The sequence below is a fragment of the Hippopotamus amphibius genome, chromosome 16 (genome assembly GCF_030028045.1).
Source record: "Hippopotamus amphibius kiboko isolate mHipAmp2 chromosome 16, mHipAmp2.hap2, whole genome shotgun sequence".
NCBI lineage: Eukaryota > Metazoa > Chordata > Mammalia > Artiodactyla > Hippopotamidae > Hippopotamus > Hippopotamus amphibius.
Genome location: NC_080201.1, coordinates 49,685,207 through 49,707,826, shown reverse-complemented (window position 1 = coordinate 49,707,826; position 22,620 = coordinate 49,685,207). Strand labels below are relative to the sequence as shown.

At 46.9% G+C, this 22,620-nt stretch overlaps 1 protein-coding gene across 2 annotated transcripts; it reads left to right on the top strand.

Moving 5' to 3' along the window:
• The first annotated feature begins 1,094 nt into the window (after positions 1 to 1,094).
• On the top strand, positions 1,095 to 9,330 carry RINL (Ras and Rab interactor like). Of its 2 annotated transcripts, XM_057711183.1 has the most exons (11): positions 1,120 to 1,172; positions 1,384 to 1,543; positions 2,834 to 2,936; positions 3,894 to 3,966; positions 4,050 to 4,114; positions 4,383 to 4,532; positions 4,618 to 5,025; positions 5,456 to 5,773; positions 6,036 to 6,167; positions 6,318 to 6,481; positions 6,565 to 9,330. In XM_057711183.1, exons 1-11 carry the CDS (start codon positions 1,120 to 1,122, stop codon positions 6,625 to 6,627), a joined length of 1,689 nt encoding a protein of 562 aa, XP_057567166.1. In that variant the 3' UTR covers positions 6,628 to 9,330. The 2 variants fall into 2 exon arrangements, with proteins under 2 accessions (XP_057567165.1, XP_057567166.1); XM_057711182.1 differs by lacking the exon at positions 4,050 to 4,114 and having other exon boundaries at positions 1,095 to 1,172; positions 1,332 to 1,543; positions 6,318 to 9,330.
• Positions 9,331 to 22,620: the final 13,290 nt, after the last annotated feature.

Here is a 22,620-nt window from a genome sequence, read left to right as displayed (position 1 = left end):
GGGACCGAGCAGCTGGCCTCATCACCCCACCCACCGACCCACTGCCTCCCTTTGGTATCAGGCAGCTGCCCAACCCTGCCCAGCACCACCCATCTCCTTCTGCCCTTCTCAAGGGACCCAGGCAAGCATCTGCCTCCCTTCCCCCACCCCTTCTGACTGCTCTCCCCTGGGCAGAGCATCTGCTGTCACTTCCTAACACCCTGGGCTTCTGGTCAGTGGGCTGATTGATTTGTTTGGCTTTTTATTATCCATCCCCTATACCCACCCCAAGAAGATGGAAGCTCCTGGGAGCAGAGGCCTATTCTGCCCATTATCTTTCCCCAGGCACCTAATTCTGGGCCTGTACTCAATAAATATTTGTTGGATGCATGGGTACACGGATGGATGGATGGATGGATGGATGGATGGATGGATGGATGGATGGACGGACCTAGGACTCCTACTCCTGGGACTGCTGCAGGAAAAATATTTTAGAATGCCCACCTTAACTGATAACCCACTGTAGGACTCTCTACCTGGTTAAGAGTTGTGGTCCAATGGATAGAGGGACAGATGCGTGGTAAAGCAAAAAGAGTAAAATGTCAATGGTAGAATCTAGGTAGTGGGTATGTGGATGGTCCCTGTAAAATTATTTCTGTTTTTCTGAATGTTTGAAATCTCTCATGATAAAATGTGGGGAGAAAATATTTGAGGGCCCCTCTGTGGTCTGGGAAGGGAGGAAGAGGAGATGTTGTAAAACATTTGGCACATTTACAGAGTGCCTACTATGGGCAGAGCGCTTTTCCGGGCACTGGGTTTTGACAAGTGTTATCAGTTAGCTGGTCCACATTCATAAGGCTGCACCAGATGTTATAATCTGAACTATTACCCCACCACTTGGTAAACAGCTGTCATTTCAAGTCATCTTCCTTTCCCCCTACCTCAAGACTCACTGGCCTCCTTCCTGGGATCCCCAGATCTCCCCACCATCCAGCAGATAAAGAATTAATACCTGGCACAGCAAAGGGTCTCAAGTCCATTCTGATTGGTCAAGGTCTCTGCCATGTGGGTTGTAAATAGACTTATCTTCCTCCCTGCCAGAGGCCAGACCATGGCTCACTGGCCTCCTGCATCCTGAGGATGATGGCCCAGCCAGAGGACAAGGCCTCAGCGGGCCCCACCAATGGGGAGAGGTGAGGGCTGCTGGGGCTGTCTCCATCTCCTGCCCCTGGATTCAGAAGCCCCTTCCATCCAATTTCCACCCCCTCCCCCACCCCCGACAGGACCCAGATCCCCATCTCTAATCCTTTGCCCTGGGCTTCCCCTTCTTGTACCTTTGACCCCAATTTCAGTATCCAACTGCCTTCCTCTGTCCCCTGGTCTCCTGGTCCCTGCATGTCCCAGACTGATCCCATCACAGGCGAATGGAACAGCTGAGACCCCCTTAAGGGTCCTTGGGACCCCAGAGTCACTCCTTCGCCTTCAGAGGACATGGGGGGTATGGCAGGTCCCAGAGCTGGGTGCCCAGGATGCGAAAGCCCTTCTGGAGCTGTGGCCACCAGGGGTAAGTACTCACAGCCGGGGACTCTCTCTGATCTTCCCCATGACACCCTGAATCAGTTAGGACCCTGCTGGTTGCTAGTGACAAACACAGCACAAACCAGGCAGACTGAAAGTCTACTTATTGATTCAAATCACTGAAAAGCCCAGAAGTAAAAGTAATTTCAGGGATGTCTGGATCCTGAGCATATATCAGACAAGGTATACATTTCTCCTCATCCCATTTCTTGGCTTTGATTTTGGTTTTGGTTTTGTTTGTTTTTGCCACGAGGCTTGTGGAATCTTAGTTCCCTGACTAGGGACTGAACCTGGGCCCTCGGCAGTGAAAGCATAGAGTCCTAACCACTGGACCACCAGGGAATTCCCTGGCTTTGCTTTAAACTGCAGGGAATTCTAAATATTTTGGAATGCAAGTGAACACTTTTATTCTATAATAGCTTAGATAAGTAGGTATTTATCTTTCTAACATAACCAGAAAGGTAGCTGCAAGCTCTAGTTCTGCTCCTCGGGTGACATCAAGGCCATCTTCTCTGCAATTCTCCTGAACTTCCCTCATGGTCATCCAGTGGCTGCCCCAGACCCAAGCACAGTGTGCATTCCAGGCAGAAGGAAGGAAGGAAGAAAGGAGGCATCAGTTGCATTTGTTTCTTTTACCAGGAAAAACAAAAGCCTTCACAACTGATTCAGAATATATGAATGGGGCCCAGGAAGCAATATTTTTAAAAGCTCACCTGGGAGTTATATAGCCAGAAGTGGGAACCACTGCCTACATCAATTGTAATCCATCCGCTATGGCTGGACCTCTTAATGCCCTGAACAAAGCTAGAGTTCTGCAAGGAACAGGGAATAGATTTGGATAAAGCAACTAACAGGTGTACCACAGTTTCCTCCTCATGGGGCCTCTCTCTTTGTAGTGTGGCAGATGGCTGGCCCCAGCTCAGGACTACATTTTACCAGCTTAGCAACCCACATAAAAAGAGGTCTCTTTCCAAAGAGCTCCAGCAAAAATCCTGTGGAAGATTTCCATTGGCTGAGCTTGGTTCACATGCCTGTCTCTGAACCAATCACAGTGGTCAGAGAACACTTGTCAATCCTATTGGTTAGGTCAGGTCATGGACCCACCTCCAGGGCTTGGTGGGGAGTTAGTCCCACCCACAGGACCTAGAGTAGAGAGTTATCTAAAGGAAATTTGGGGTGTGGATCCCAAAATAAGGGAAACGGATGCTAGGCAGGCAAAAGTAATAGACTTCTGCACAAATCCTCTTCAAGCTGACCTTTGCTTCCATTCCCCCAGAGTTTCCTGGTCACAGGACATGATCCCAGACAGGTCCTGGTGTTGAAGACAGGACCTTCACCAGAGGATGTCAACACCTACCAGATCCAGAAGCTTCCTGGAGGTGAGGAACCTACCCCCAAGTTTCCAGTCTTCAGCAAATTTATCACCAAGATGGCTCAGTTTTAATTCTAAAATATCTCCTGAATCTTCCCAATCCTCTCTGTCTCCATCACCCTATTCCTAACCACTATCACCTCTTGCCCAGACAATTGCAGTAGCCTCCTCTCTGGCCTCCCTGCTCCCACCCTTTTCTTTCTACAATCTATTCTGAACACAGCAGCCAGAGTGATATTTTCAAACATCAATCAGATGTTATACATTCCTGCCCTAAACCCTGCAAAGGACACGCAACATCTTTAGATAAACTTTAAACTCCTCATCATGGGTTATAAGGTGATGAATGATTAGCTCCTGCCCACCTCTCCATCTACGGCCCTTCATCCTCTCTACTCTAGACACACTGTTTTCTCTGTTCCTTGAGCATGCTAAATGTGTCCCAACTTCAGGGCCTTTGTATTTGTTTTTCCTGCATGAATGCCCTTCCTTGAATGGTTAATTTAGTCTCCATTCTTTAGGCCTCTGTATAAATGTAACCTTCCTTGACTACCACAGCTAATGATAGCCGTGGTCACTTTCAATCACTCCATTTCATTCATAGTACTCAATGCATTATATGCTTTTCTTTATTTGTTTACTCATTCATTTTTGTCTCCCTCCACTAAAAGGTAAACTACAGGAAGGCAGTGAATGTATCTGCCTTTTGACAACTGTATCCCCAGTGCCTGAAAATGAATAGGTGCTCAATAAATATTTGTCTAATGAATGAATCCTATTTGGTGGCATAAGTGGGATGCAAGCATAAAGACACAGGATAAGATAGGGACTGCAAGGGTAGAAATTTCTCTGTTCTGAAGGTCCTTGTGGGAACTGCAGGACTAGGGAAGAGAGAGTCCCAGGGAAAAGAAGGCTGCTACCCTTCAAGTTTTCTAACTTGTTTCTCCTTGCCTTCTCCCCCCAGGTGTGTCTCTGGAATCCTCTCACCTCTGCATGTCAGACGTGCCCCATCTCCTGGCCTTCCTATCAGCCAGCAGGTACAGGTCACCCTTCAACAGGGCTAAGGGGTATCCTTCCCTATGACACCCCACCCATATTATGGCTCCTCATTTTTTCTCAGGGATGTTTTGCCCAGAACACTGCTCTTGCCCCCTCCCACTCTAGGGCCTGGAGACCAAAATACAGGTGAGGCATGATTCTCTAGGGAAGGAAGAGGCCACCTTTCCACCTCCTTGGTTCAGGAGGATGGTACTTGAGGGACCAAACTACAGAGTTTGAGGAAGGATATGGCTGCGGCTTTGAGAAAGTGGTGGGGTGGAGATGCTCGACTCTTGGGCTTGAATGAGGAGGTGCTGGGGCCAAGCCTCAGTTCTTCCAGTAATGAGGCTGGACACGAAGTGTCCAAGGCTGGCCCCTTGGACACCTGGGACACCTCACTTCTGCTGCCCCCCAGATCCTCTGCAGATTGCCAGCATCCAACTCAGCACCTCAGGGAGCGTGCTCTTCGTGGTGAACAAGCTCTACCTGGAGACCCACAGAGGGTGGGAGACGGAGCAGACACCCCCAGAGACAACTCCAGAGACTGCAGAGAGACACGATCCAGGTTAGACAGGCAAGGCCCTGGGCCCCTGAGGGTTGAAGGAGCTGCTGCCACTGTTCTGTGGAACCCAACCCTCTCCTCACATCAGCCCCCAGGAACCCAGCCCCTCACCGGGTCTCCTGGGTGGAAGGCCCGCTCAGCCCAGAAGTACACCATCCTAGGCCCCCTCTGGCCAGCCTGGTGGAGGAGAAGGAGAAAGAGGAGGAGGAGGACTACAAAGATGAAGAGGAGAGGCCTGAGGACGTGCTCACTCATCATATCCGGGTTCTAGTCAGGGCCCGGAGCAGCTACGTGGCCAGGCAGTTCCGGGGCTTTCGGGCGCGCCTCACCTCAGCTGCTGGGGGCCCCCACAGGCCTGGGGACCCGGCCACAGAGCTGCTTCAGGATGTGCGGCACCTCCTTACTGACCTCCAAGATCACTTAGCAAAGGACCCCGATGTCAGGGCTGTCTTTGCGAGCAAGGGGCCTGGGGCCCCCCAAGAGGATGCAGATCTAGGTAATGAGGAGGGCTGAGAGGGGACTTAGGGCTGCTCTCCCAACCCCCGCAGCTGCACATTTGCCATCTCTTGGTCCTACATAAGTGTTCACACCCAATTTCCTTTTCTCCATCTGTGTGCACACCTGTTTCCTTTTCTACTCACACATCCTTTCCTACATCCTTTCCTACATAGTAACACCTATTCTGTTCACCGCTGCTCTATCTCACACGTGTGTGACAGTCATACGCTCTCTCCCACGCACGCTCTCTCCCACGCGCTTGGTCACACCCAGGCTCCTTCTTCCACATGTGCTCACACCTACGTCTACACAAGTGGGTGGCCAGAGGCTAGGAAGGGGTGGCCGTTAGCAAGGGTGGGTCAGTGGAGAGAGACCGTAGGCGTGGATCAGCCCGGCGGCCCTTGCTTCATCCATTTCAACCCTTGTAGGCCCCGCGGTGGAGGCCGCCTTGTGCCAGGCGGTGCTGGCGCCTCTGAAGCCGGCCCTGTGGACTCGACTCCGCACGCTCCGCGCCCCAGAGCTGCGGCTACTACGCCGGCGACAGATAGCTCTGCGGGCGGAGGCGGGGCCTCCGGGCGCTCAGGGGGCGGGGCATGAGAGGCGGGGCCCCGCCCCCGCCCTGCGGAGCCGCATCCACTCGCGCCTGGCGAACCTCCACGCAGCCTGCGCTCCACGCCGCAAGGTGTCTCTCCTGCTGGCGGTGTGCGGTGACGTCTACGAGGGCCTGGCTCGGGACGAGCACCAGGGTAAACGAGGGGTCTTAAGTCTACCTGGATGTGGAGTGGCTTGAGGGTTGCGGGAGCCAGGGAGGAGGCGCCTATGCACACGTCGAGGGCAGAAGATGGCATGCTCTAGCAGGAGGCGTCTACGCGGGCCGGGGGAATCTAGTAAGGGGCGTTTGCATGCCCTGTAAAGTGGAAGGGCAGCCAGCACTCACGGTCCTGGGGATGGGAGGGAAGGTGCCTGCACGCCCCATCCACCCCAGAGCCTGTCCTCCGGCTCCCCTAGAGCCCCTGGGGGCCGACGCCTTCCTGCCAGCGCTAACAGAGGAACTAATCTGGAGCCCGGACATTGGTGAGACGCAGCTGGACGTGGAGTTTCTCATGGAGCTCTTGGATCCGGACGAGCTACGGGGAGAAGGTGAGCCCCTAGCCCCAGAACGCCGGGACTCAAGAGGGGGCACCCTAGGCCGCCCGCCTGCAGCGGGAGGGAAGGCGGGCCACCTGCAGGGGGCCTTCAGAGGCCAGGGAAGCCGAGAGCGCTGCGCTGACCTCCCCTTCTTGCCCCCAGCCGGGTACTACCTGACCACGTGGTTTGGGGCCCTATACCACATTGCCCACTACCAGCCAGACACAGGCCGCGCGCCCCAGGGGCTCAGCTCTGAGGCCCGGGCCTCCCTGCGCCAGTGGCACCGCAGGCGAACGCTGCACAGACAGAGCCCCGACGAAGATGAGGTGATCGCCCCTCTGGACTGCGGGTGGAGGCGGGGGTCTGGACCTGTTGCCTTTCTGACCCAGGCTCCTGCCTCTCCCCACAGGCCAAGCTGCCCTTTGAGGAACCATGGGCAATAGAGACAGTGCAAGAGACCAATGATGATTAGAGATCTCAAGCCCTTCTGCTCCGCAAGCAAGATTCCGGAGGCACCTGGGACAGCACCAACTGTAGTTTAGATTAAACCAAGAAGGAGGGATTCCCAGGAAAAGGCCATGGGTGTGAAGAAAGACCCCTGAGCCATTGGCTGTTCCTGCTTCCTGGAATGCCATCCTCAAATATCCACGCTGCTCTTTCCCTCCCTTCCTTTCAGGTCTTTTAGGCAGATGTCACCTTTTCAGTGAGGCTCTCTCCCAGACACCCCTGTCTAAAACTACAGCTTCTCTGGCTTGACCCACTCTGTGGCAAACAGAATAATGCCCCCTTCCCAAGATGTCCACCTCCCAATCCCTGTAATCGTTAAATATGTTACCTTAAGTGATGAAAGGGACTTTTACAGATGTGATTAAATGAAGGATCTTGCAAGGGGGAGATTATCCTGGATTCAGGTGGGCCTGATGTAATCCTCAGGGTTCTTATAAGAGGGAGGCAGGGGGGTCAGGGTCAGAGGAAGAGATATGTAATGCAAGCAGAGACCGGAGGGATGTGACCAGGAGCCAGAGAATGTAGGCCTCTTCTGGAAGCTGAAACAGACAAGGAATGGATTTTCCCCTAGAACCTCCAGAAGGAACTCAGCCTTTGATTTTTGTTTTTGTTTTTTTTTTTTAATCGAAGTATGGTTTATTTACAATGTTGTGTTAGTTTCAAGTGTACAGCAAAGTGATTCAGTTATACATATATAATATATATATTCTTTTTCTGATTCTTTTCCATTATAGATTATAAGATATTGAGTATAGTTCCCTGTGCTATACAGTAGGTCCATGTTGTTTACCTATTTTATGTATGGTAGTGTGTATATATGAATCCTAAACTCCTAATTTATCTCCCCTCCCCCCATCTCTGCTATCCCCTTTGGTAACATTTAGTTTGTTTTCTATGTCTGTGAGTCTATTTCTGTTTTGTAAGTTCATTAGTTTTTTTGTTTTGTTTTTTTTCAGATTCCACACACACGTGGTGTCACATGACATTTGTCTTTCTCTGTCTGACTTACTTCACTTAATATGATAATCTAGGTCCACCCAAGTTCAGCCTTTGATTTTAGACCCTAAGACATATTTTGGACATCTGACCTTTAGAAGTGCAAGATAATAAATGTGTGTATTTTAAGCCACTAAGTTTGTGGTAATTTGTTACAGCAGCCATAGGAAATACTCCCTTATCCTGATCTTTAATTTTTCCCACAGAAGCTTTCACTTCCAACCATATGCTTACTTACTGTGTTAATTGTCCATAACCTTCTCCCTCCCCTTAGAACAGCACTGTCCAATAGAAACAGAATGTAAGCTACACATGTAATTCTAAATATTCTCGTAGCTACATTTTTTTTTTCTTTTTTTTTGCTCCATTGGGTCTTCGTTGCTGTGTGCAGGAGTTCTTTAGTTGGGGCGAGCAGGAGCTACTCTTTGTTGTGGTTTGCGGGCTTCTCATTGCAGTGGCTTCTTTTGTTGCGGGGCACAGGCTTTAGGTGCGCTGGCTTCAGTACTTGCAGCACATGGGCTCAATAGTTGTGGCACACAGGCCCTAGAGTGAGCAGGTTTCAGTATTTGGGGCATGTGGGCTTCAGTAGTTGTAGCACACGGGCTGAGTAGTTGTGGCTTGAGGGCTCTAGAGTGCAGGCTCAGTAGTTGTGGCGCACAGGCTTAGCTGCTCCTTGGCATGTGGGATCTTCCCAGACCAGGGATCGAACCCATGTCCCCTGCATTGGCAGGCAGATTCTTAACCACCATACCACCAGGGAAGTCCATTTAGCTACATTTAAAAGTAACTAAAAAGAAACCAGTGAAATTAACTTTAATACCGTATCTGATATAACCCAATATATCGCTTCAACATGTAATCAGTATTTTTGTGTTAGTGAGATATTTAACATTCTTTTTGTGTGTATCCTAAATCTTCAAATTCCAGTGTGTTTTATACTTCAGCACATCTCTATTTGGACTAACCACATCGCAAGTGCTCAATAGCCACCCAGGGCCTGTAGCTACCATTTTTAGACATTGAGTGCAGCCTTAGAATGGCAGCTCCAGGAGGCTAGGGTTCTCTGTTTTGTTCCATAGCTGTATCCCCAGTGCCCAGACAAATGCCTGGCACACAGTAGATGTTCAATAAATACTTGCTGAATGATTCCATGAACAAAGTTTCTGTGGTAGGCTGAAAATGGCTCCCCGCAAAAATACCCATCTCTTCATCTCTGGAATCCATGCATGTTACCTTATTTGGAAAGGGGTCTTTGTAGATGTTATCAGATTAAGGATTTTTTATTTTTTTCCATGCTGCAAAGCTTGCAGGATCTTAGTTCCCAGACCAGGGATTGAATCCAGGCCCACGGCAGTGAAAGCTCGAAGTCCTATGGACCGCCAAGGAATTCCCAAGTTAAGGATTAAAATGGAGAGATTACCTAGAATATCAAGGGGCACTCTAAATGCAATCACGTGTCCTTAAGGCAAAGGAAGACTTGACACAAACAGGAGACGGCAGTGTAAAGACAGAGCAGAGAGAGATTTGAAGATGCTGGCCTTGCAGAATGGAGTGATGTGACCACAAGCCAAGGAACACCTTCCAGAAGCTAGAAGAGGCAAGGAACGGAGGCTCCAGAACAAGTGTGGCCCACCTGACACCTCGATTTCAGCCCAGTGATACTGATGTCTAACCTCTGGCCTCTAGAACTGGAGGCGAATAAATTTCTGTTGTTTTTGTTTGTTTGTTTGTTTTGTCTGTGTGCGGCATGTGGGATCTTAGTTCCCCAGAGGTCAAACCCTTGCAGAGTCTTAACCACTGGACCACCAGGAAAGTCCCTAAATTTTTGTTGTTTTCAGCCACCAAGTTTTTAGTCATTTGTTAGAGCCGCCACAGGAAACTTAGCAGTCTCAGCACTCAATATGAAAAAAAAAATAAGAGTAGAATTAATACCCAGCTCAGTCTCATTCTAGCAACAAGGACATTCATCCACTAGAAAAATAGGAAAATCCCTCTCAATCCATCTAATGAAGAGACGCATTGCCATTAAAATTTTACATTTTACATTTTATAGTGATCAAAGTAATTTTAGATGTCAACTGAAAAATGTGCCAGGGAATAGAGTTTTTTTCACAATTGTTTTTGAAAGGCAAAAACCTTGTGGACAGCTGCATTGGGCAGTGAAGCAGGAAGCAGAGATTGGAGAGAATGCAGGATACAACCTCTGATCTTATGTTCATACAGCACTGAGGGGGTGGCCAGACCCCAGGAGATAGAAGGAGCTGACCTCCAGGGCAAGCAGAGCGTCAAGAATGTCACTGATTTATTATGTTTTTATGTGTGTGTGTATACATACACACACATGTATGTTTGTTTTTTGGGGTTTTTTTTGGCTGCACTTTGTGGCATGCAGGATCTTAGTTCCCTGCCAGGCTTTGAACCCGAGCCCTCTGCAGTGGAAGCGCAGAGTCTTAACCACTGGACCACAAGAGAAGTCCCATGTATTTTTATTTTTTTAATTTTTTAAATTTTATTATTTTTTTTAAATATTTGCGCCAGACTCCTTAGTTGTGACCTGTGACCTTAGTTGTGGCACACAGGCTCCCTAGTGGTGACCTGTGAACTCTTAGTTGCAGCATGCATGTGGGACCTAGTTCCCTGACCAGGGATCGAACCCGTGTCCCCTGCATTGGCAGGCAGATTCTTACCCATTACGCCACCTAGGAAGTCCCCCTCTTACCTATTTTTAAGTGTGCAGTTGTTGTGTAACACATCTCTGGAACTTTTTCTTCTTTTAAATCTGAAACTACCCATTGATCACAGCTTCTATTTCCCCTCCCCTCCAGCGCCAGGCAACCACCATTCTACTTTCTGTTTCCATGATTTTGACACCTCTAGACGTCTCATACAAGTGAAATCATACAGCATTTGTCTCTTGGTGAACTGGCTTATTTCACTAAACAGAAAGTCCTCAAGGCTCATCCATGTGGTAGCATAGGACAGGATTTCCATCTTCTAAAAGACTGTACAATATTCCATTGTATGTATATACCACATTTTATTTATCTAGTCATCCTTCTGTGGACAATTGGGTTGCTTCCACCTCTTGGCTATTGGGAATAATACTGCAATGAACAAGGGGATGCAAATACCTTTTTCTGAAACCTTGCTTACATTACTTTTGGATGTATACCCAGAAGTAGAATGGCCAGATCATATGATAATTCCATGTTTAATTTTTTACAATAGCTTTTAATTTAATTAAAATTAATTTTTTTAACAATTTACCTCTAGACTGTTTTCCTTAGCAGCTGCACCATTTTACATTCCCACCAACAATGCACAAGGGTTCTGATTTCTCTACATCCTTGCCAGCACATTTTTGTTTTTGTGATAGTAGCCATCCTAATGGGTGTGAGGCGATATCTCATTATAGGTTTTTTTTCATTATAGTTTTGATTTGCATTTTCCTAATGATTAGTGATGTTTAGCATCTTTTCATACGCTTGTTGGCCATGTGTATGTCCTCTTTGAAAAAATGTCTATTCAAGTCCTTTGCTCATAATTAAATTGGGTTCTTTGTGTTGTTGTTGAGTTGTAGAAGCTCTTTATATCCTGCATGAGTATGTCTTGTGGACAGCCCCACTTTCTGGATTTTTCTGATGTTTCCTCGCAATTGGATTCCAGTCCTGCAATTAAATGAAGAATATTCTGTAGGTGATGCCAGGTCCTTCTCAGTCCCTCCCATCGGGGCCCCATGATCAGTGATGCTAAGTTTGCCCATTGAGTTAAGGAGTACATTAGTTTGATTGGGCGGTTATAACAGAATACCACAGACTGGGTGGTTAAAGAACAGAAATGTGTTTTCTCACGGTTCTGGAAGCTGGAAGACTATTAAAGTGTTGGCAAAGTTGATTTCATTTTGAGGCCTCTCTCCTTGGCTTGGAGATGCCCATTTTCTCCCTTTGCTTCTCATGGTCTTTCTTTTGTGTGTGCCTGTGTCCTCATGTCCTCTCCGTATAAGGGCAGCCACGCATGTGACATTGGGGCCCCGCCCATATGACTTCATTTTTCACTTAATTACCTCTTAAAGGTTCTTTCTCCAAATATAGTCACATTCTGAGGTACTGGGGGTTAGGAGTTCAACATGACTTTCACTGAGGGGTGGATACAACTCAGCTCATGATAGGAAGTGACTGCTAGATCTCTTCCCTTTTGAATTATGCTGTTATCTGTGGGTGGTATGTTGAGACCCTGTGAATAACCTGTCCCCCAACAACTTTTTTTTATGGGATTGTTTCCTTAATTTCTCGTTCTGATCTTTTGTTGCTAGTGTATAGAAATGCAAGAGATTTCTGTGTGTTAATTTTGTATCCTGCAACTTTACCAAATTCATTGATTAGCTCAAGTAGTTTTCTGGTGGCATCTTTAGGATTTTCTTTCTTTTTTGTTTTTTTTAAGAACTTTTATTGAGATATAATTGACATATAAAAAACTGCATATATTTAAAGTGTGCAATTTGATATTTTTTTCTTATTAGTAATGTATATATGGCAATCCCAATCTCCCAGTTCATCCCACCCCAACCCCCCCCAACAAGTTTTTACCCAATGCTTTCAGTACCTTATTTTGATCCTTGCTGAATCATTGAATTTATTTGTACTATTATATTCTATTTATGGCAGTTGGCACTGGGTTTCCACTTCCTGGAGTGAAATGACGTTTCCTGTGTAAATAAATGTGTTGAATTTTAAAAAAAAACAGTGAATCGATTTAAAGAAAATGATTAAGTAGCTAAGAGTACAGGTGATGCGTGGATATGAGGCAAAGTATGGGAAAGGGAAACCAACTGGCCGATGTTTGGGTTATCACTGGTTTAGGGCTTCACTCTGGAGCTCTGGGCTTCGTGCTAAATGCCTCTTCTTGGGCTCGCACTCCCATGATGTCCCAAACTAGCCACAGCATTTCCATGAAACCCATTCTTCTTTCTAGTCCCCTTCTCTGGGGGCCCTCATGATCCCCTGGTCTCTAGGCCAGAGCCTGAGCCTTGTCCTGGACCCTTCCTCTCCCCCTTCCCACGCACCCCATCCTCCCCTTCCATAGCCCTATCCTGGTCCAGTCCCAGCCTCCCCCTGCCTCCTGGCTCCCAGTCCTGGGAATCCTCTCCAATGCCCGCCCATGTGGCAGCCAGAAGGAAATTTTAAAAATAGAACAGAGGTGTACGTTTCAGGCCAGAACTTAGGTTTACGAGAAACACAATTTTATTTTTTATTTTTTGATATCGAAGTTGATCCCTTTCCCACCATGGTGGGAAGAAATTTTAACTTGAGAGGAAATTAAAAAATAATTTTTTTAATACCATAAGCACCCTCTCCCCAACTTCCTCCTGGCTCAACATAGGGCCTAGTCACAGAAGTCAGCTGGAGACAACCTTTCTTCCTGATCTTGAGGCCTCTTCTCACCCATGTGGTTCCACAGTTTCCCCAGGTCACACAACCCGGCTCACTCTGGGTGATAGCCTGAGTCCTCCCCAGGGCCCTGAAGGCCCACAAGACCCCATAGAACCTGCCAGACTCTCATCTCTTCCAAACTCGCCCCCTCACTCACCTGCTCCAGCCTCACGGGCCCCCTCACTGCTTCTCACACCTGCCAGGCATCCATCTACCACAGGGCCTTTGCCTGGCTTTCCTCTGCCTGTGTTGCAGGAGAGGGAGCCACGAGAGAATGGTCATATCCCAGGTCTCGAGTGAGTCCCTGGGATAGGCCGCCGAGTGAGGGTCCTTGGTTTCACGCAGAAAAGAATTCAGAGCAAGGCATAGTAAAGTGAAAGCAAGTTTATTTACAGAGGTACACATTCGATAGGCAGAATGAGGGCTGTCTCAGAAAGTGAGAGCAACCCTGAGAGACACACATTCCATAGGCACTGTGGACCATCTCAGGTGAGAGAGGCCCTAGGGTGGGGGGGTGGTTAGTCTTTATAGGCTGGGTAATTTCATATGCTGATGAGTGGGAGGAATATTCTAACTGTTGGGGGGAAGGGGCAGGGGTTTCCATGAATTGGGCCACCACCCACTTTTTGTCCTTTTATGGTCAGCCTCAGAACTGTCATGCTGCCTGTGAGTGTCATTTTAGCATATGCTAATGTATTACAATTAGTGTATAATGAGGCTCAAGGTTTACAAGAAGTCAAATTTTCTCCCATCTTGGGCCTAGTTGATTCTAACTAGTTTTTGTTGTATCCTCAATGGCTGTGTCATTTTTTTAATGGTTGTGCCCTGCCCCCATCCCTGCTGCCTCACCTGGAACACCCTCCCCAGATGCATGCATGTCTGACTCCCTCGTTTCTTACAGGGCTTTGCTCAAGCATCACCTTTTCTATGACTTCTCAAAAAGTACAGCCTCCCTTCGTGTTTTATTTTTAATCTTGTTAGGGAACCATTGACCAAAACCAGCCACCTTGGCCAGGCACGATGATAGCCGCTTGCCTGAGTTATCTCACAACAGAAGGTCCCAATAAAGAATGTGGGGCTGCCTCCGAAAACTAACTGGGAGCATTCGGGAGGGGCTTAAAGGAGGGAGGACACATCCACCCATAGTATGTCTCATAAAACTAGCCCAGAAAAGTTCAGGAGGGACCAAAAGGAGGAGGGAGGAGATGCTATATCCTGGTAACCTTCCAGAAACCCTCATTCTGGAATCCATCTTGGCTGAGGGATGCACGCACCACCAGGAAGAACCGTGAGTCGGAACGATCAGCCAGGGACGACCCAGAAATGAATCCCATTACCATAAAACCTGAGACTGCGAGCCTCATGGCAGAGCAGTTCTCCTGGGTTCTCTTACCCTGCTGCTCTCTGCCTGGGCACCCCTCTTCAATAAAGTCTTTTGCTTTGTCAGCACGGGTGTCTCCTCAGACAATTCATTTCTGAGTATTAGACAAGAGCCCCCTCTTGCGCCCTGGAAGGGGACCCCCTTCCTGCAACAATGTGATACTATATATGAGTGGTTTTGAGCAGCAACTTGTTAAAAATGCAAATTCTAGAAATAAACCCTCGCATGTATGGCCAAATGATTTTCAACAAGGGTGTCCATGTCATTCAATGGGGAAAGGACACTCTTTTCAATGAATGGTATTGGGAAAACTGGATGGATATCCACATGCAAAAAAATGAAGTTGGGGGACTTCCCTGGTGGTCCAGTGGTTAGGACTCTGAGCTTCCAATGCAGGGGACACGGGTTCCATCCCTGTCGGGGAACCAAGATCCCACAAGCCATGGGGCAACTAAGCCCGAGAGCTGCAACTACTGAGCCCATGTGCCACAACTAGAGAGAAGCCTGTGCACTACAAAGAGCCCACGTGTCACAACAAAGATCCCACATGCCGCCACTAAGACCCAATGCAGCCAAATAAATAAATAATAATAATAATAAAATAAAAGTATAAATATGCATTGAGAAAAAATGAAGTTGGACCCTTAGCTAATACCATATACAAAAATTAACCTAAAACGGATCAAAGATCTAAATGTAAAAACTATAAAACTCTTAGAAGAAAACATAGGGGAAAAGCTTCATGACATTGGATTTGGCAATGATTTCTTGGGTATGATACCAAAAGAATGGGCAACAGAAGAAAAAAATAAATCAGACTACATCAAAATGTAAAAATGTGCATGAAAGGAAACAATCAACAGAGTGTAAAGTCAACCCAAGGAATGGGAGAAAATATCCGCAAATCATAAGGGGTGAATAACCAGAATACATATAGAATTCCTAAAACTCAGCAACAACAACAAAAAACCCCCAGACAATCCAATTTTTATTTATTTATTTGTGTAAAATTTTTGGCCACACCACATGGCTTTCAGGATCTCGACCAGGGATTGAACCCAGGTCCCTGGCAGTGGAATCGTGGAGTCCTAACCACTGGACCACCAGGGAATTCCCTACAATCCAATTTTTAAATGGGCTAAGGACTTAAATATATATTTCTCTAAAAAAGATATGCAAGTGGCTAATAGGCGCATGAAAAGGTGATAAACATCACTAATCATTAGGGAAATGCAAATCAAAACCACTATGAGCCACCATTTCATGCCCATTAAGGAACAATATCTGTTTTGCCTATTTGGTCTCTGGCTCCCCAGCTCCCCCAGCATAGATAATAGCTAATGATTAGTGGCTTGCATGCCTGTGGGAGGAGGTCATCAAGAGGATACACGTGAGGGACTTCCTAGGTGGCACAGTGGGTAAGGATCCCCCTGCCAGTGCAAGGAACACAGGTTCAATCCCTGCTCCAGGAAGATCCCACATGCCGAGGAGCAACTAAGCCCAAGAGCCACAACTACTGAGCCCACGTGCAGCAACTACTGAAGCCCACTTGCGCAGAGCCCGTGCTCTGCAACAAGAGAAGCCACTGCAATGAGGAACCGGTGCACTACAATGAAGAGTAGCCCTCGCTCGTCGCAACTATAGAAAGCCTGCGTGAAGCAACTAAGACCCAATGCATCCAATAAATAAATAAATAAATAAATAAATAAATAAATAAATAAGACACACGTGACTGCCAGTTGACCTGAGAGCTGGACCTGGGCAATCAGAGGCTCCTCACCCCCTCCCCTGTTCTTGGAATGTACACTACCCACTGTTCCCACAGTGAGAGCTGCTCCGAGGACACAGCCTTGGGAGAGTATGGTGTTGTTGAGACCATCTGGACAGTACTTGTGACTGAACCCAGTTAAGGCCTTTATATATAAACTTTGAAAATTCTATTTATTTATTTATTTGTTTGTTTGTTTGTTTTGGCTATGTTGGGTCTTTGTTGCTGTGCGCGGGCTTTCTCTAGTTGTGGTGAGTGGGGGCTACTCTTCGTTGTGGGCTTCTCAATGCGGTGGCTTCTCTTGTTGCAGAGCATGGGCTCTAGGCATGGGCTTCAGTAGTTGTGGTGCACAGGCTTAGCTGATCCTCAGCTTGTGGGATCTTCCCGGACCAGGGCTCCCTCGAACCCGTGTCCCCTTCATTGGCAGGTGGATTCTTAACAACTACCCCACCAGGGAAGTCCTAAACTTTGAAGATTCTGGCAGGTGGGTGAGGAGATGTACTCATCTTGTGGCTGCCTAATACAAGCATCATATGAACTTTCCCTTGCTTCTTAAACCTGCCATCTACCAATCTGGAGATGCATCTTTCTTGGGTCTCTCCTTGCCCTCTGTGTACAGGGGCCAGTTTGTGGACCAACAATGCCACAACCTTAGGAGGTAAAGACTGCATTATAAGCATCCCCTTTTTACAGAGTAAGACTCAGAGATAAGGGGTCTTGCCCAGGCCATATAGCTAGGAAATGGCAGAGCCAGGATCTGGACCAGGCCATCTGGCTCCAGGACCACGTGCATGGTCCCAACCTAGAAAAGGAAATCACCTGGGCTGAGAGAGGATCCAAGTCAAACATAAGCTGCCCAAGTGTGGGAATTTTGTGTGCCTTGTTCACTGCCAAATCCCCAGGGCCTAGAACAGGGTCTCAAACAAAGCAGTACCCAGTAAATATTTACCAAATGAAGGAATAAATAAAATAAATACTAAAACTTCAACCAGTTTATTATTATTATTAGTTGGACACATTTTCCAACTACTTTGGAAAATAACTTTTCTTTAAAAGTTAAATATAGGGGCTTCCCTGGTGTTGCAGTGGTTAAGAATCCGCCTGCCAAGGCAGGGGACATGGATTCGAGCCCTGGGCCAGGAAGATCCCACATGCCTCGGAGCAACTAAGCCCATGCGCCACAGCTACTGAGCCTGTACTCTAGAGCCCGCGAGCCACAACTACCAAGCCCATGTGCTGCAACTACTGAAGTCCCCGAACCTAGAGCCCATGCTCCGCAAAAAGAGAAGCCCCTGCTCGCCACAACTAGAGAAAGCCCGTGCAGAGCAACGAAGACCCAATGCAGCCAAAAATAAATAAACAATAAAAAATAAATCTTAAAGCAATTATATTCCAATAAAGAGCTAAATTAAAAAAAAAAGTCTGCCAGCATGAGAAAAATAAATAAATAAATAAATCTTTAAAAAAGTTAAATATACACCTACCATATGATCCAGGCATTCCACTTCTAGATATATATGTTAAAAAAAAAATGAAAACACATCCGCACAAAGACTTGAACATTGATGTTCATAGCACCTTTATTTGTATAATTGCCAAAAACTGCAAACAACCCAAATGCCCATCAGTGGTGACTCAATAAACAAATTGTGGTGACTTTATAAATAAACTATTCCAGGCAATGGAACAGTACTCAGAAATAAAAAGGATGAATTATTGTTACACATGTATGAATCTCAAAATAATTATATTGAATGAAAAAAGCCAGACATGAGAGTACATACTATATAATTTCATTCTAGAAAATGCAAACTAACTAATAGTGATAGAAAATAGATTAGCGGGGTACTGATGAACTCAGTGACAAGAACAAGGACGCAGATACAGAGAATGGACTGGAGGACTCAAGGTATGGGAGGGGGCGGGGGGTGAAGGGGAAACTGAGATGAAGCGAGAGAGTAGCACAGACATATATATACTACCAAATGTAAAATAGTCAGTGGGAAGTTGTTGTATAACAAAGGGAGTCCAACTCGAGAATGGAAGATGCCTTAGAGGACTGGGGCAGGGAGGGTGGGGGGGACTTGAGGGGGGGAGCCAAGGAAGGGAGGGAATACGGGGATATGTGTATAAAAACAGATGATTGAACCTGGTGTACCCCCGAAAAAAAATAAATAAATAAAAAATTAAAAGAGAAAAAAAAAAAAAACAGATGGACTAGTATGAGAAAGGAAGCTTGTCAGCCGATCTTATTTTTATGTAGTGGTAGTTACAGTAGTCCTAATGGATAAGATCTATTGAGCGCTTTATATGTGTCAGGTGCTGCTATAATGGCTTCTTGGTTGTTTTTGTATTGAGATACAATTGATATATATGCAACTGTGCATATTTATGTATAAAATTTGATGAGTTTGGACATATGCAAACACCCGTGATACCATCACCACAATCATGGTAATAAACATGTCCACCACCTTCCAAAAAAAAAAAAAAGAAAGAAAATAGATTAGCGGTTGTCTGGGGATGTGTGTGTGGAGGGTGAGGGATGAAGGGTTTATCAAGAGGCAGGAGGAAATTTGGAGATGATGGATACATTCATTACCCTTGAGTCATTATCTTTTTTTTTTTTTTGACGTTCCTAAACATTTTATTTATTTTAAATTTGTTACTTTTTTCATCGTTAAACCATTTATTCTTTTTTAAATTTATTTTTATTTTTTGGCCACACCACGTGGCATGTGGGATCTTTGTTCCCCAACTAGGGATCGAACCCGTGCCGCCTTGCAAAGGAAGCGTGGAGTCCTAACCACTGGACTGTCAGGAAAGTCCCCTCTTTTTTTAAAATTGATGTATAGTTGATTTACAATATCATGTCAATTTCCAGTGTACAGCACAGTGATTCCATTATACATATATATGTTCTTTTTCAGATTCTCTTTTTTAATTTTTTTAAATTTAATTTATTTTTTATCGAAGTATAGTTGATGTACAATGTTGTGTTAGTTTCAGGTGTACAGCAAAGTGATATAGATATATATATCCTTTTTCAGATTCTTTTTCCATATAGGTTATCACAAAATACTGAGTATAGCTCCCTGTGCTATACAGTAGGTCCTTGTTCCTTTTGGTCACTATCTTGATTGTGGTGATGGTTTCACAGGTTTATATGTAAGTCAAAACTCATCAACTGCATTCTTTAAAAACGTATGGTTTCTTGAATGTCAGGCGTATCTCAATAAAGCTTGGGGAAAAATAAGTCACAACTGTGTAATGCAACTGAGAATTTTTCCTCTTACCGGGCTGGCTTTTACCCATTGACCCCTAATGGCATCTGAGTTTTCAATCTGAGGCCCAATAGACCATGAAGCTATTTCCGCTTGGAGCCCTGAAGAGGCTTTAAAAAAAGAAAAGAAAAGAAAGCTGGCCTATTTCTGCTTTGGGGCCTGTCACATTTCTCTCCTGAGCCCACAGGGGACCAATTTCTTGAAGAGAGGAAGAAAAAAATGAGAATATGCATAAGAAAAAAAGAAGCCCAGCAGATGGGAACACGGCTAGCTACCCCACTCACACGTGGGAAGGTGAAGTGGGTGGTGAAGATGCAGGAGGAGGCTGCATATGGGGGGAGGGTGGCTGTGATCCTCTCAGGAAGGAAGGAGAAAGTTACTGCCAAGAGTGACGACGACGAGGAAGATGCTGTTAGAGGTCTGAGGAGAAGATCTGCTGTATCATCTGGGAGAGTCAAGGGACCAGGGACAGAGACAAATTTGCTAGGCAGCATTGAGCATCCATTCCAAGTCGGTGGGTAGGAATTTAAGGACCAGTTAGCGTGACTGTATTTTTCTCCACCCACATTCATCTGCACAGATGCAGGCACGCGATAGATGGAGCCTTAGATTTAACAAGGATTGTGGTTCTGCCAGATGCGTAGGGTGGAGGGGGGGAAGTGTGTAGAGAATGTGCATAAGGGGGTGATTATACTGGTTTGTCAAGGAATTTAATCTGTGTGAAGTTATGAGGGCACGGAAGGGTCACGGAGACATGATAGGGCTAATGGATTATTGAAGTTGAGCTTCTGAACGGAATGAACTAGAAAGACAGGTGATAGGTAGGGAGCAAGATGCATGACACTGAGGTTCTAAAGAGGCCGTGGTGATTGAGATAAGGTCTAGATGTGACCATGGGAGGGACACACAATATTGTAAATTAACTATACTTTTAAAATCATAATACTGCTTTTGTAAAAAGTGTTTTGTTCAAAAGTCTACAAGCCAGGGGAACCCCCACCTCCATCTGGATGGGCTTGCTGTAGGTGTCTGAGAGCGGTTCTGCACACCCCCAACACTGATGTGGATGGCTGGTCCTGGGAGGCCACAGAACAGGTCTGTGTCAAAGGGAGGAGGGAAGAGGTTCTCCTTAAAAATGCAGCATCTCACAGTGGATAGAGGACCAAAAGGAGCTGGGGACGTTGGCCACCACGATGAGCCCTGCAGTTGGGGTAGTTTTGAATCATGAGGCGTTTTGACCCCTCAGCCCATCCTGTGGGCTCTGCTTTCGAAACAGATCCATAACCTGCTCACTTCAATTCCTCCACGGCCCCCTCCCTGATCCCATCCACCTTCTCTAGCCCGTTCCCATTGAGTCAGCCTCCTCATTGTCTTTCTGCTCCCACCCCACCTCCTAGTCTGTTTCCCACACCCACAGCATGCAGCCACAAGGCTCCTGTGAACACCTGAGACAGATCAGAGCCCTCCTCTGCTTGGACCCCTCCTATGGCCTTGCCTCAGAGTAAAAGTGAAAGTCTTCCCCTCCCCGTGGCCCAGGAGGACACTCACAGACTGCCCTCTGCCCCTCTTCTGATGTCACCACTTACCATTTACCCCTCCCTCCCTCTATTCTAGCTACAAAGGTCTCTAGCAATTCCTGGAACACACCAGGCACATTTTCACCTCAGGGCCTTTGCACTGGATGTTCCCTCTGCTTGGAATGCTCTTTCCCCAGTATCCACAGGACCTCCTCTTTCTCTGCTTCAGGGCTTTGCTAAAAACTTACCCTCTCAGTGAAGCTTCCCCTGAATACCCCTTTGAGCAGAGCAAACTGCCCTCATGTACTCCTCATCCTCCTTCCCTGTTTTGTTATCTCCATAGCAGTTATCACCTCTGACACGTGTTTTACTGATGTATTGTGCATCTCTTTCACTAGAATGGAACCCCCAGGAAGGAGGGAATTTTTTCCTATCTTGTTCACCATTTTATCCCAGACGCCCCAGTGTTCGCTCAATAAACATCTGATGGATGAATGAATGACCCCAGGGTAGTCCTTACAGGGGTTAAAACATACCCACTTTTGGCCCCCAAAGAGCCCAGATTCTAGCGAGGAGACAAAAATTAAGTAGCTGGCTATTTTCACATGGCAATAAGAGCAAAGAGGGAGATAAATGGGAGGCCATGATTATAACTGTGTTTGGGGGCAAACTAAGCTGCGGTGCTCAGCAGGTGACATTTGAGCCAAGTCCTGTCAAATGAGGAGTGAGGACCTGGGAGAAGAGTGTTCTAGACAGAGGAAGGAATGAACTTTGGGCATTTGATGAACAGAAGGAAAACCAGTGTTTGTGCCACGCAGTGGAGAAGTAGAAAGGGTTAGGCATGGATTTAGACGGGCCCACATGGGTCAGATTACGCAACGGGGGTGCTAAGAAGGGGAGGACTTGTTTTTTCAGAGGCTGCCCAGCCGTAGTGAATTTCAGCTGGCCTTTCCCCTCTCCGAGCCTCAATCTCTGAAATAGAGGTGGACCGCAGGTCCCCTCTGCTTCCAGACATTCTCAGCGCCTCTCAAGACCACCCAACAAGGCAGGTGCTATTACTAACCTCCTACCGGATGAGGAAACGGAGGCCCCAGAATGCTAACTCAATTTTCCAAGTACGTGCGCCGTCCATATTTGAACGCTGACAGTCTGACCTCCAAGGGATACGACAGACCCCATAACCGTAACACGCACTGCAGTGCAGTGGTTACGCGTCTTTGGTGGCAGACAAATGCTGCTATGTGCCACTTATCATCGGTGGGACCTTGGGTCAGTCGCTCGCGTCCCCTGAGCCCATTTCCCCGTCTATACAACGTTTACCGCAACCAGCTGAACACTTGGCTGACCAGGACGAATGAGACGTGATTCCCAAACAACTGTGCGACTTTCTGTGAGGGATGGGGGCGGGTGTGGAGGGTGTTTGGGGAAAAGGGACACAGAGTCTTCCCGTTCCTTCTTTGCGTTGTTTCCCCCATTCAAACGCAGAGCAGCTCTCGGTCTCCCCCCTCTACCCCACCCCACCCCCCCACATTTTTTTCCCCTGGGCTGGAAAGAGGTCGTGGTCCCTTTAAGGCCCGCCCCTC

Coding starts and splice junctions, on each gene's coding strand:
- RINL (XM_057711183.1), top strand. CDS start 1,120: ATGATGGCCCAGCCAGAGGACAAGGCCTCAGCGGGCCCCACCAATGGG. Junction 5,026..5,455: donor CCAAGAGGATGCAGATCTAG/GTAATGAGGAGG, acceptor CAACCCTTGTAG/GCCCCGCGGTGGAGGCCGCC. Junction 6,168..6,317: donor GGACGAGCTACGGGGAGAAG/GTGAGCCCCTAG, acceptor TCTTGCCCCCAG/CCGGGTACTACCTGACCACG.